The sequence below is a fragment of the Tursiops truncatus genome, chromosome 18, assembly GCF_011762595.2.
Source record: "Tursiops truncatus isolate mTurTru1 chromosome 18, mTurTru1.mat.Y, whole genome shotgun sequence".
In the NCBI taxonomy this organism is placed as follows: Eukaryota; Metazoa; Chordata; class Mammalia; order Artiodactyla; family Delphinidae; genus Tursiops; species Tursiops truncatus.
Window position 1 is genome coordinate 7,485,596 of NC_047051.1, and position 14,820 is coordinate 7,500,415.

Sequence of the window (14,820 nt, forward strand, 5' to 3'; positions counted from 1 at the left end):
CAGTGCATGACAAAAGGCCACTAGCGTCCTCTGATAAATGATTTCATCCTTATTGCCTTCACTCATTCTATAAAGTAGGTAAAGTAGATATTGTTTCCCCCTGTTACCTTTGAGGACCCTCAGGGACATAAAGTGACTTTATGACAGGTTCAGGGACATAAAGTGACTTTTTCAAGGTTGCTTAGCTGGTGAATAACAGAGCCAGGATGGGAGCCCAGGTCTTTCAGGCTAAATCCTGGATTTTTCACAAGTATCCTCTTACTTTATTTATTTCCATAAAAATATACATTGAACACCTACTATGTGCCAAGCCCTGTCCCTGGATACACAGCGATAAATAAAACAGAGATGGTGGTGAAGCACACAGCAGTTGGCGAGATGGACCATAGAAAATAAATGAATGGATAAATTTTTGCCAAGAGTGAGACATGCCATGAAGGAAAAGAATAAGGTGCAGTGAGAGAGAAGAGAGGTGAGGGATGGTAGCAGAAACCACTTCAGGAATATCATGTGCGCTGTAAGGCTGTCAGTAAGCTCACTCTTTATTTCCCACTTTCTGTCCTCAGTTAAATAAGAAACATGTCTGGCATCACTTGAAAAGTCAAGTCAAACTACACTTAGAGTAGGAGAGATGCTTCCTTTTATGTCTTAGACGATACTTGATACAGGTGAATCTGGAGTTGTTCTGGTTAGTTAAATACAAAGGGAGTTGGAAGGGGTTTCAGGGTGCTGGAAATATGCATTTTCTGCCAAAGCAAGTGTTGGCATTGCTGGGAGACAGAAGTGTCAGTCACCCCTGTTCAATAATCATCACTTCCTATGAATATGGTAGATTGTAGAATTTTTTAGGTGAAAGGAGCCCCAGCCCAAACCCATCACTTTACAGAGCAGGAACCCAAACCCCAGGGGAACTTGCTCAAACCTGAGAATTTTAGACCCTGGATTTGAATCCACGACACCTCTCCTGCTGTTCCAAGCAGCCCAGGTCCACACCAGAGGTGGGCGCCGTTCCCTGCATATGGGCAAGGAGTTCAGCCACTTTGCACCCTGGTTTCTTTTAGGTTATATTCACCTTAGCTCCCAGTGAAAGAGAGATGGGTCGGTGAGTTAGAGCAGACTGACCCGGAAGGGACCAACCAGGAAAGACTTTGTCCAAGGCAAATTGTGAATTGTGACAATTTTGTGACCTTCAGAGAGGAGAGGATCGGAGACCAGAGTACCCGGTATGCCTCGGGCAGTACGTGACGCATAAAAAGTGCTCGGTTAATGCACTTAATTTGGTATTTGAATAACGCTGGGGGGTTTTCACAGAGCTTTTATACCCATACTTCTGTTTCACCTGCATATTAATTCCTGATAGGTAGGAAAGCTGTAATCAGCCCTTTGTCCAGATGTGGAATGAGTTAAGCATTAGCTCCAGATCGTAATAGTCCTGGTGGGGCTGGGTTTCCTAACTCTCAGCTCCAAGCGTTCAGGACTCCATGGGGTTATTTGGCTGGAATGCAAAGGGCATTTCTTTCCCCAGAGATCTTTCCTGAACTGTAGCAATTGTTCAGAAAAGGTTGCACGTTGCAATTCCTGGAGGCCCACAGGTGAAGGGCGTACTTTGAAGAGAACCAGCTTCAGAGCAGGGCTCTGGGTTCAAGTCCAGCTCTCCTCCCAAACACACACACACACACACACACACACACACACACACACACACTTACAAGCTGACAGTCTTACACAAGCCCCTTGGCCAATGGAGCCCATGTTTCCACATCTGGAAATAGAAAAGATGGTATCAATCATGTGAAAAGGATTCAAATTAGATGAAGGGTTTGAAAAGACTTTGTAAACTACACCGTGATGCCAATACAGGGTAACATGACTATTATTCTTATTATTTTTATGTGAACATAATTTTTTATTTCTCTGAGATAAATGCCCAAGTGTACAGTTGCTGTACCATATGGTAATTCCATGTTTAGTTTTGTAGGAAATTCTTGAAGTCTTTACCAGACTGTAACATTTCACATTCCCACCAGCAATATGTAGCCTCATCAGTGTTTGGTGTCATCGTTATTTTTTGTTAGCCATTCTGATAGGTGTGTAGTGATGTCTCATTATCGTTTTAATTTGTGCTTCCTTATAATGTCTAATGAGAGTAATCTTCATGTGCTTTTTTTTTTTTTTTTTGCCATTTGTACATCCCCTTTGCTGAAATACCTTTCATGTCTTTTGTTAAATTTCTAACTAGATTGTTTTGTTTTATTTTTTCTGTTGAGTTTTTTTTTAACATCTTTATTGGAGTATAATTGCTTTACAATGATGTGTTAGTTTCTGCTTTATAACAAAGTGAATCAGCTATACATATACATACATCCCCATGTCCCCTCCCTCTTGCGTCTCCCTCCCACCCTCCCTATCCCACCCCTCTAGGTGGTCACAAAGCACTGAACTGATGTCCCGGTGCTATGCGGCTGCTTCCCACTAGCTATCTATTTTACATTTGGTAGTGTATATATGTCCATGCCACTCTCTCACTTCGTCCCAGCTTACCCTTCCCCCTCCCCATGTCCTCAAGTCCATTCTCTACATCTGCATCTTTATTCCTGTCCTGCCCCTAGGTTCTTCAGAACCTTTTATTTTTTATTCCATATACACGTGTTAGCATGCGGTATTTGTTTTTCTGTTTCTGACTTACTTCGCAACATGACTATTATTAAAGATCTCAGGTTTCTTCCAGCTGCAGGCTCTTTGCTGAACTTCACATCGGCCCCAACTGGCAGAAGCTGAGGCCTCTGCTCAGTTTCGTGACCAACATTGATTGCATAATGACTGTATTAATACTGGGTTAACTTAGCATGCTTTGGTGTCAGCGACGCTAACGCAAGGTGTTTTCCTTTCTCCACTTAGTTCCTGCGGCTTTTGCTGGACTGATGTACCTGGTTGTGAGGCAAAAGTACTTTGTTGGCTACCTGGGGGAGAGAACACAGAGGTAGGCCATTGGGACTGTTTAAGAACCGTGCAGGGAGTCGTACTTTTCCAGCTGGAAGAGTGGTCATTCACAACAGTATTCCATCTACCATTTAAGGCCCTGTGGGACCACTCAGGGTGGGAGGGCGGAGGCCGACTAGGACCCCTCGTCCTTTTCTCCTTGAGCTTTGCTGGTTCTGAAATACAGCTGGGGCCCTCGACTAGTTTTCCCATTTAAAAATTCCCCCACACGGTGCTGGGCTCACAAAGGATGCTTTAACGCATTCTTTGCAACCCCACACCCTCTACTCCCACCCTGCAGAGTCTGGGGCTTGAATGACGGTCTCTGTCTGGCTTCCCAAAGCCTCCAGTGAGTGAAACATTTCATTGTTTGCCTAGAGAAACGAGAACTAAAGCTTGCACCTTGTGATGAGTTCCCTTGAGTAACAGATCATCCGGGGACCAGCGGAAAGAATGTTGAGAAAGTAAGATGCACTAGCAGGCATCAGACGGAGCCAGTGGATAGAGTCACCACTGCGCTGCTTACAGATGTCGCCCAAAGCGGCAATTGTACTTTCCCTAGACCTGGGTTGGGAAGGCTGGATTTTAGTAAAATAAATGATAATGCTTGAAGAAGAAATGTTTGAGTTACAATTTCCACCAGTTCCTGAGCGATCAGAATTCCTGATGGGCTCTGAAGGCTGGGAAGATGCTCTGGGAGCTCCGCCCACACGCTGACCCCAGCCTCCGGCTCCATGTCTCTCCCTTGTCTGGCTTCACTTCTCTCTGTCTCTCACAATAGCGCCCCCTCTAGTGGATAAGGGACTCTCCGTTCAGGGAGCCTCCTTCAGCGGTGACAAAGGCAGTGCCATCCCAGAAGGTCACCAGGTGAAAGCACTGCTTCTGGGGAACCCGGGGGCCTGCGAAGCTGAGTGATTTCCGGTGGTTGGATGGTCAGCTGCGGCCGGAGAGGAATGGTGGTACCCCAGCAAGTCTCCTCCAAGCTCACCTCCCCCTCATTCCTCTCTAGCGGCGTTTTTGTTTATCCTCTAAAACCACAACTCCATTACCTCGCACATCCTTGTCAACGCTGTCCTCAGTGATATTCTTTATTCTTCTTTATCCTGGAAAACCGCTATTCTGCCTTTCCCCAGAGGTTTACCTGTTGTCCAGAGTCGAAGGGGGCAGAGTAACTATCAATGAAATGAGGGGTTCTGCTCTCCCGGCTGGCTCCCCCCGAAGCCCCGTCTTCCTCCCCCAAAGTCCCAGGAATTCAGCCCAGTCACTGGTCTCCTCTTTATCCGTCACCACTTGCCTGAGATCTTAAAGTTGCTTTAATTTTTAATCTTTTTGGCCACGCCGCGTGGCTTGCGGGATCTTAGTTCCCCGACCAGGGATTGAACCCGGGGCCACGGCAGTGAAAGCACGGAGCCCTAACCACTGGACCACCAGGGAATTCCCTTAAAGTTGCTTTAATTCCAAGACACTCTGTGGGACATGACAAAATATGTCCGCTTACCCACAGGCTCTTTTCATTTCCAAGGTAGTCACTACTAGGGAATGAACAAGAATACACAACAGGACAATAGACTTAAAAATGGACGCGTCTCTGGACCTCATTGAAATGAGGCCCGTGCTCTTAAATCCCTCCCTGGTCTCCCCCATCAGGTGGTGGGAAGAAGATCCCATCGCCCCTTAGCCCACTGTCTGTGCCAGTGCTGGACCCTTCTCACCGCCCCTGCACATGCGTTACTAGCCATCATCGTGCTCCTTCCCGCCGAGACCTAGCACGGCCTCACAATACTTTCTCAACACAGTGTTCTGGGCAGTTGTCATCAGCAGAAACGATACACACTAGATGAAGTGTCTGATCCTAATTTAGACCAAAATATAGCCTGAGGGCCTCTGTGGTCATGTCAAGGGGATTTTTTTTTTTTTTTTTGCTGTACCGTGGGACATGCGGGATCTTAGTTTCCCGACCAGCGATCGAACCCATGCCCCCTGCATTGGGAGCGCAGAGTCTTAACCGCTGGGCTGCCAGGGAAGTCCCCAGGTCAAGGGGATTTTTAATTCTGCCTTCTAGAAACTACTTGCTAATCCCTCTTCTGCTGTAGACTCCTCTCCTTCCCCCGTCCTTCTGTCCCTGGGCTGTGTCACCCTTGGATTCTGCAGATGCCTTAATACCCTCCAGACCTGCTTTAGTTCTTGGCCTCACCAGCGCATGGAGGTTACTGCTCAGTGAGATCCTTCCCCAGAACCTTCTCCCTTGGGCTCTAGATCATCTTTTGGCTCTGACCCCTTCAGAAGTTCCAGTGTCATTTTTGGTCCAGTGGGTGGGTAAGTCACTCCTCGCCTTCCGGCTTCAGGCTGCCCTGCAAGAATTTTACATCTGTCTCCTTTACTCCTCCTAGAAGTTATGGCTCTTATTCTCAGTCCTTCTCCTTACACGGTGACCCCTTTCTCCCTGTCCTGATGAGGTAGCATCCTTAATGACACTGCAGTGTAGGGTGAATTTTAGTTTCTTCCTCTTTCCTTCTGAGCTACTATCTGGGCCCAAACTCAATGGCAGTTGGCCTGATGTTACAAGACTACCTGCCTTTTACCACCTGCCTGGCATCTAGGCTGCTCTGTCTGCTTGTCCCTCAGAGCCCTGTTCCCTGGTGGAGCTCCCACTAAGTTTCTCTTTGCAATTTGAAGTTCTCAGCTCAGAGCTGGTTGGGCAAAGATTGGCTGCGACTCGAGGCCTGTGAGTTCGGGTTACCCAAGCCCACCTTCTCCTCATTGCCTACGCCCCCCTCGTTCACTCAGCATCATTCAGGACCTTTACTGACCACCTGCTCTGAGCAGGTACTGTGTCAGTTGTGAGGTGATAACAGTAAGCATGGCAGAGACCTGGGAATCTCCCAGAGTCAGGGGCACCGTGCAAGACCCCAAATATTGAGCTTACAGAAATGATAATGGACACAGTTTTCAAAAGCCCATCTCCAAGCTTGAGACTTAAAAATGCAGTGAATGAAGGGCTGGATGGGGGCCCCCCCCCTTCACACGTAGCCCTGCACGTGACAGCGTGCTGAGTTCTTGTCTGGGAAGAGTTAAAGCACCATAGACCCATCTCCTTAGGGGAGATATGCCTCGAATCCTTAGAAACTTCCTACCCAAATCAAGAACACCACTGTTTCATCAGGAGGTACTCCCGTTTCATCCTTCGCCACAGATTTATCTTGGGCAGGTTCTGAAATAGCTTCACAAATCACTTTTCCTTGTTTCTGTAACGAGCATATGGTGGCCTCATTCGTGTGAGAAATCTGAGTCACAATAGTTGACTTTTAACAATTTAATTTCTCTGAAGCCTCTGTTCTCTGGCTGAAAAATAGACTCGTTTGCTTTATTTTCAGTTCCTTATCAGCATTAGCAGGTAATTCTCTGTATTTGTCTTTGAGGACCGCCATAACACAGTGCCACAGACTGGGGGGCTTAAACAACAGATACGCGTTTTCTCACAGTTCTGGAGGCTGGAAGTCCAAGACGAAGATGTCGGGGGCGTTGGTTTCCTCTGAGGCTTCTCTCCTTGGCTTGCAGACGGCCGTCTTCTCCCTTTGTCCTCAGTGGTCTTCCCTCTGTGCATGTCTGTGTCTTCACCTCTTTTTATAAGAACACAGTTATGGTGAGTTAGGGTCCACCCCAGTGACCTCGTTTGACCTTAATTACCTCTCTTTAAAGACCCTCTTTCTAAATAGTCATTCTGCGGTCTGACGTGAATGCGGGGGATACAATTCAGCTCGCTTTTCTTTTGGGACCAAACTTTTTTTCCCCAACAAAGAGCTAGAATGTGTCCCTTCCTGAGCAGGACCGTGAACAGGAAACCAAAGACAGAGGAACACAGCCGGCTAAAAAGGAGCAGGGTGCTGGCAGCGGGCAGTGCCTCCCAGACTTTACTGGGCCCGGGAGTCACAGAGGGAGCTCGTCAGTGGCGCAGGTTCTGACCCAGTGGATCTGGGGAGGGACCTGGGATTCTGCATTTCCAACAGGTGTCTGTGCTGCTGGTGCACGGGACACTGTGGGCAGCGAGGACGTTCATGCTCAACCGTGGAATGATTTTCAAATTCTCGACACAGGAATATTAGGAGATGCATTATGAACCTTTGGGGTCCCTTTCAAAATGATAAAATTTCTAACGTCGAGCCTGTGGATGCCACATTCTGCTCTCTGATTGTAGCAAACGAGGGCCAAGCAGCATTAAGGCGTCTGTTTAGCTGAGCTGGCTGATCTCGGGGAGCACTCCTGATTGCCACAGGGGCCCCTCGCCGGGGTCTTTACTAACAGCCTTAGAGACTCACTTGGCTGGACTTTCTACATGTGCCGGTGCTGCACAGATGGACCAGCCACAGCCGTCACAGGAGGATGCTGCAGGGGAGAGAGGAAGCCAGGGCAGCCCCTATGCACAGCTAGGTGGTCACATGCCACTGGGGAGACGCCTCCTGACCCCAGCTGATGCTCTGTCCAAGCGGCTTAGGATTTTGAGCCTCTGAGAGAAGGCGAGGAAACGTCTCCCTCCCCTGATTCACTTCAATTGTAAGGGCCTGCCTTCCAGTGCTGGGGGTTGGCTCTCATTAGAGCGAACATGAGTTATTCCCAGGCAGCTCAGGAGAATAGATCGAGCCCTCGGATGCCAACGCACCGCTTAGATGCCACCAGGCTTCTTGGCTCATTGAAACCATCTTCTCACACAGAGGCCCTGAAAGCCCTGCATGCTACACGCTGGCCAGCACAGCTCCTACAGGCGCTCCTGGAGAGGGTCTCAGGCAGCCCATGGGTTCCTAGTCCCCGGTCAGAACCCCGCTGACCAGCAGAAGCCACCACCCTCACGCCGTCCAGGAGCTGGCGTGCCGATGGCACTGAGAAGCCGGAGAGCAGAGCCCTAATGGTGATGGGCGTGAGGCTCTCTTAGCTCGGTTTTGAAATAGATTCAATGACTAATAGTAGCTAAGACACTACCATCCTTCATAGAAAGTAAATGGAGCATTCTTGAGTAAAAGGAGCTGTATTTAAAGCCCATGTACCTCAACGTGATAGCGTTTCTTGTTAACTTGGTATCATTTGTGTTGCCTCTACAGTTTCTCTTCCCTTTTTTTTCCAGCACACGTGGCTACATATTTGGGAAACGCATCATCCTGTTCCTGTTCCTCATGTCCCTGGCTGGGATACTCAACTATTTCCTCATCCTCGTTTTCGGAAGTGACTTTGAAAACTACATGAAGACGATCGCCACCACCATCTCCCCCCTCCTCCTCATCCCCTAACTGAATTCCGGGTGGGTGTGCTCAGCTAATCAGTCCCTAGAAGCCGTCCTAACTCAACCCTTTAAACGACGCTGTAAATCTGCTGACCCTCTGGGCTTTGCAGCTTGAGCGAACCTCACTTTTCCTGGAAGAGAATATCTTCATGTCAGCTCCGCCCTGGAACGTGACGGTGGCACCAGATTTGCTCTTCAGATCCCGTCTGTGTGTTTCTTACTTATCCTGCTTTCCGAGGATGTGTTGTGACCCGATTTATGTTTTCCTAAAATAAAATGCAGACACATATGCGAGGCTGGTGGTTGAGTTTTACGTGGGTAAATTGCTACAGTTGAATAACTGTGTTGTCTTCCTTGACCTTAATGATGATGATAAAAAAATACGCTGTCTTCACACACACATACACACACACACACACACACACCTGGAAGGTCACCAGTGGTCAAGTGTGATTATCTCTGGGTGAAGAGATTTGGAGTAAGTGTTAATCTCTTATTTATATTTTCATGTATTATTTGAAAATTTTTAAGTGGCAAAAAAAATACCACGAAACAAAGAAAGAGACAGGACACAACTGAAGACTGCCTTTTCCAGGTTGGTCTGGTGTTGCCCCTGACCCCCAGCACAGCACCCTGTGCACGTCTCAACCGCAGCAAGTCCATATCGCAACGTCAAGGTGCTTTTAGTACGTGCCGCCCATGCCCACTAAATCGTCAGCTCTTGAATGTCCCTGTTTATTTTGCTTTTCCTGTGCCAAGCTTAGAGGCTGGCACGTAGCAGGCACCCAAGGGCTCAGACTATTTGGGAACTCAGAAAACGTCCTGTACCGTGATGTATTGTAGGGGACAGTAGGCATGAGTCGTATGAGATCAAGATTTTTTTCTAGCAGTTTTAATGAGATAAATAAATTGGGGATAAATGCAAAAACAAACAAACAATCCTTCCTGTGGACAAACAGACTTCCTTAAGAACCTTTTGTTTCCTTAAGAATCTTTTGTTGAATGTGTGCCCCCTACCCGCACCCTATGAGGACTAGGTTGGTACCTTTATGTGCTACCATCGTGCCCAGCACTCTTTGTATCATTCAGTTTAAAATGTGCTGTAACTCAGTGTCAGAGCCTAGGATGATGCCAGACCCATCGTAGGGGTCCCCAAATATTAGTAGAACAAATGAATAAGTAAGTGCATGAGTTCATGAGTCCCTGGCTGGTAATACTTCATAAAGTATGTGTGTGGAGCCATTTCCCGTATCAGGTACAGATTCGTAATGGTCCAACCACTGTCACACCTGCTGTTCCTTGACAGAAAAAGCACAATTTGGAAGACAGCAGGGTGTGCTCAGGAGTCTAGGACACCCAATGGAGAGAAGCCGGCTCATCGGGACTGAGCTCTCAGTTGAGGTGACCAGCAGTAGATGAGCCCCCTTTACCCCCAGCCGAGTTGCATCATGGTCACCATCACAGGGAGGATGGGGCTGGATGGGGGCCAACTCTCCCCCCGGCTCTCTCCTGTTGGGAGCAGAGTGGACGGGGACGTGGAGTCTGGCCTCAGTGATGTCTGCATCAACGTGTTGCATGCGTGATGCTCAAGGCAAGCAGGTCTCTCAGTTCACGGGAACAGTCCTCACGGGGTCATGGTTTCCTAGCCTGTCTGAGGGTCCAGGCTGAAGACCCCACATCCAGCAGGAGCCAGTTGCCTCAGTGGAGTTGCTTCTGCTCTCAGCTCTCGGGACGGGAGCAGGACTCAGTATCCTAGCCGGGCCTTTCTTTGCATCTTGGTGACAGGAAAGGTCACGGCAAGCTGCAGGATGCAAGTGGCCCCTGTGCCTACCTCAGCCTCGGTTGGTTCAGAGGATGGTAGGTTGAGAAATCATCCCAGTTTGCCTGGGACCAAGGGCTTTCCTGGAAGGTGGGGCTTTTGTTTTTAAAACTGGGACAGTCTTGGGAAACCAAGAAGAGTCGGTCACCCTAAGGGTGGGCTAGGCCAGAATATGCCCAGTGGAGCCTGGGGGCACCTTATCCCAGAGGCCAAACTGGCCATGGGGCCTGCAGCGGGCAGGAGAGGAAGCAATGTGGTGGCCCATCAGAGGAGGCTCTGCAGGCCGTGGCCTGGGCAGGCCGGGCAGGGCGGAGGCACCAGGGGGATGAGACGTGGGTAGAGCAGCCTTCCTCCACATTGTGAAGAAGGGGCGCTCAGGCGCAGAGCTCCTGCGTGAGGGACCCCGCCCCTAATAGGAGGCAGCGGTGCACAGTGACCAAACTCTCTGCAGAGTTCCGGCCTCGGCTGGACCCCTGCTCTGTCACGTCCTCAGTTCTGTGCCGTCTTCCCATGTGCTAAACTGGGCTAATAACAGTGCCAGCTTTACGGGGTGTTGCGAGGAATAATGAGATAAAGCAACTGAATAAGTTTACCATATAATAAGTGCTGAAGATTATTATTGCTATATTTATTATATTCATTATTGCTACATTCATTTTCTGTTGCTGCAGAATGAAATCCCACGCACTTCGACGTTTGAAGTCAAGTGCATTGACTATCACAGGCGTCGCGCTGCCGGCTCTAACGCAGTGCGCTCCTCCCAGACTGCTCCGGGGCTCCCTTCATCCTTTCATTCAGTGTCCGTGGTCATGTCTTCCCAGAGCCCCCAAGACCACCTCACTGCGCCTGCATAGAAGCCCAGCCTTCCTCCGCCTCACCCCCTGTCCTCCTGCCTTCCCGCTTTTCTTGTCCGTAACCATCACCACCAGAAATCAGACCACTTATTGACCCCTTCCCTGGTTTATTCTTTGCCTCCTACACTGGAATGTAAGCTTCCAAAGGGCAGGGACACTGCCTCTATTGTTTATTGCTCTACCCCAGAGCAATAAATACCCCAGAGCAACACCCCTATTGTTTTTTGGTTTTGTTTCTGTTTTTTCTTTGCTGTACGCGGGCCTCTCGCTGTTGTGGCCTCTCCCATTGCGGAGCACAGGCTCCGGATGCGCAGGCTCAGCGGCCATGGCTCACCGGCCTAGCCGCTCCGCGGCATGTGGGATCTTCCCGGACCGGGGCACGAACCCGCATGCCCTGCATCGGCAGGCGGACGCTCAACCACTGCGCCACCAGGGAAGCGCCCCCCCCCCCCATTGTTTATTGCCGAGAACAGTGCTGGACATGATCAGTGCTCAAGAGACGCTTGTGAGCCAATAACAGAATAGACTGGGTGGTGAGGTTGTATCTCCTGGTTTATATGATGTGTGATGGTGAGACAGGCCTAGGACCTGGACCCTTTGCTGCGGTGCTGCAGTGCTTGCACGTGGACACACCTCTCCTCCAGCTACAAAATAGAGAGAAACTGTATGGGACTAAAAATGACTGTGTGCATGCGCAGTTGGGGCAAATTCTGGCCCCAGAAGATACAGAGACCAAAAAAAAACCAAACAAACTCAACCGCCACTTTTGAAGAGCCCGGAGCAAAAGCAGGGTATTGAGCCTTCCCCCTGCACACAACACCACCTAAGGGGTGGGCAAACTCCCTAAGCCACCCTTCCGGCCCGACCCCTGGACACACCTCACTCTCACCCCCTGTAAGAAACAAGCCTGCCCCGCCTCGGGAACGAACAAGCAAGGGAACCTGTTGTTTGTTCTCCCTCCCGGCTGCTGCAGCAGGGGCCCCGGTAGAGCCTTGCCTGAATTTCTTGTCTGGCCTCTAGTCAATTTCTATTGCCTGGGGAAGGCGAGGAGCCTGGGTCGGGAACAGTGAGGGCTGTGGTGGTGATATCTGAAGGACTATAAGTTGGGACAGGGAGCCTAACGGATGTTCTCAAGTTTTACTAAGCAAAGCTCCAGCTACGGAGCTGTTAAAAGATGCAAATCCCTCAGTGCCACCCCCAGAGATATGATTTGGTAGGTCATGAACAGGGCCCAGGAATTCACCTTCTTATTCAGATTCTCAGGGTTTTCCTGATGTGAGTGGTGGCAGACTACCTTCCTTTGCTCTAGAGCTGCGCCACCCAATACGATAGCCACACGTGGCTATGGAGCCCTTGAACTTGGCTTGTCGGAATGGAGATGGGCTGTAAATGGAAAACGCACGCCGGATTTTGAAGACGTAATATAAAAAATGTAAAATATCCCATTAAGAATGTTTTTATATTGATTACACATCCAAATGATAATCTTGCGGATACGTTGTGTTAAACAAAATGCATTCATTCATTAATTAGAATTAATTGCACCTGTTTCTTTCTACGTTCCTTAATGTGATGACTAGAAAATTTTAAATTCCATATGCAGCTGGCGTTGTATCGATATTTCTATTGGACAGCACCGGTCCAGAAGTTCTGTGGGAGCCAGCAAGGTCTCCTAGCTGAAAAACACGCTGGACCTCAGGCCAAGCACGTGTCTTTGGGTAACGATTCCTTGCAGACGATATTGAAAAATTACCACAAGAAGCGAACAGGTCCTGTCTAAATCTAGAAAAGAGTTCTTTGAAGCTTGTTACCCATATGATCATGAGAGTGTTTCATTAAGTATTTCTGATCAACAGATGTGGCCCATTATTAAAATATCATTTTTCTGGTCACCCTCGAAGCGAGGGTTATCTGAATATGGAGAGAGAAACAGCTTGTGGAGCTGTTGTATAAATGAAATTACTAGAAAGCACTGCACTCAATTGCATATTGGCTCAGGGACTTATTCTTATTAAAATGTTTAGATAGCAGTTTCTGTTCATTTCTGCAGAATTGCTCTCCAAATTAAAAATTCCGCTTGGCACACAAATCGACCAGAGTCCCAGGAGAAGTTTATCCTCCTTTCTTCTTGTTACCCTGGCCTATGCACTTAGATGCTGTGCCGATAGGTAGTACAGATTGTCACCAGCCTACGTATTAACATTTCCTGCAGCTCCGCAAATGGGCACACTCCTGCTTGCCTGAAAGATGTCAGCATAGGCTTCAAGGAAATCAGAAATTCTATCTATAGAAAAGCAACAACTCTGTCTCTCTTTGGATAATTTTTGAAAACAATTTTTAATGGAAATTGGCCTTAATGGTTGAGGAAGTTTGCTGCAAAAATGGACATGCTATTAATAGAGTGGAAACCACTGCATAAACATAACGAAACATAAGCCTTCTCAGAATCCAACGACTAAACATCTGCTCACCCAGTCCACGAGAGAGCGAAAGAATGAACACTTGGTGCGTGATTTCTTGCTGCCGCGCGTATAAGTTCGGTTTCATCGTCAGTGCTGTGGCAACCTGACCGTGGCCACAGCACTGTCCGGAAAGGTCGATTCTCACCTGGAGCCAGGAGGCCACGCCCACTGGGCACACTGCCTCCCTCCCTCACCCCATTATGTTTACACTTGTGGATGCACCGGCCAGTGACAGATGAAAAGAGTGCTGGCCGGCGTGACTGACGCCATGCGGCTGGATGAGGCTCGTTATTTCCAGCCTCTGAAAAAGGCTGGGGGAGGGGCCGGAGGGAAAGGGGTGTGTGTGTGTGTGTGTGTGTGTGTGTGTGTGTGTGTGTGTGTATAGTTCGTGCCCACTGAGTGGAAGAAAACCTCAATAGCATTCTGTGATTCAGCTGACACATCCTTCCATTGCCCTTTCAATCACCTGGGTTAATGGGGACCACAGAAAGCAGAGCTAATGACTGAAGCTCATCTCAGTTTAACCTTGTGTTTCAAAGCCCTTCCTTCCATGAGTTCCCTGCCTTCATTCTTCCGTTCTATGGGGCTGTTACTGAAACATGAAATGGGAGAGGCCGGGCAGAGAAAGGAAGTGGGTCTCCAGGAAGCTGAGAGTTGCTTGTGTACTTTTCTGAAATGTTCCACTTTACCTTAGTGAGGGATTCTCCACTGGTGTGTTATCATGAAACAAACAAGTCAAATAAATCTCTGAGCACAGGGCCTGTCTTTGATAAAATGCCAAAAACAAACAAACAAACAAATAAATAAGCCATTCATTGTTGCTCTTATCACTCTTTATATTGTTCTGTTGGAAGCATTTTAAAGCATAGCACCTGAAAAGCTCCTACCGCTGAGAGATAACTCAGTGTTCAGTTCACTCAGACCCGAAATAGGAGAGAAGGAGAAAGAAAGGCCATTGAAGGGATGGGAAAGAAAGAGGAGAAAAGACAAGAAAGAAAGAAATCAATGTAAAATGGAAACGTTAAAGAGACACTTTAAAGCACACGAGGAATACAGAAGGTGTTGCTGAGGGCTGTTTGCGCTCAGAGCTCCGTGCCACACCCAGGGGAAAAACACTGGTGGAACAGAGGGTCTTTGTCTCCAAGTGCCTACCTTTTATTTGGGGGAACAGAATTGTTTATGAAAAGATGGTCCCCGGTTCAAGCTACAGTGAGTAGGATCTCAGAGGAGGCGGTGACTGCTGCCCGAAATAGTCAGGGTAGGGAGGAGGGAGGCCAGGAGAACAGACTGCGGGCTTGTGACGGTGGGGAAAACGGTGCTTTGTGGTAAGCCAGAGGATACACAAACCATCGGCTTACCTGGGCACATCTTCTTGGACCCTGGAGATTGGACTCATCCAATGTTACAGAGTGGCTGTCGTCTAAGATGTTTATA

The 14,820-nt window shown here is 48.5% G+C and overlaps 1 protein-coding gene across 1 annotated transcript in view; it reads left to right on the forward strand.

The window, feature by feature from the left end:
• ALOX5AP (arachidonate 5-lipoxygenase activating protein) overlaps positions 1-8,545 on the forward strand; it is a 30,659-nt gene extending 22,114 nt beyond the window's left edge. Inside the window, exons 4-5 of the mRNA XM_033843484.2 lie at positions 2,899-2,980; positions 8,096-8,545. Coding sequence (XP_033699375.1) covers positions 2,899-2,980; positions 8,096-8,258 — 245 coding nt within the window. The 3' untranslated portion in view covers positions 8,259-8,545. The remainder of the gene's footprint in view (positions 1-2,898; positions 2,981-8,095) is intronic.
• Positions 8,546-14,820: the final 6,275 nt, after the last annotated feature.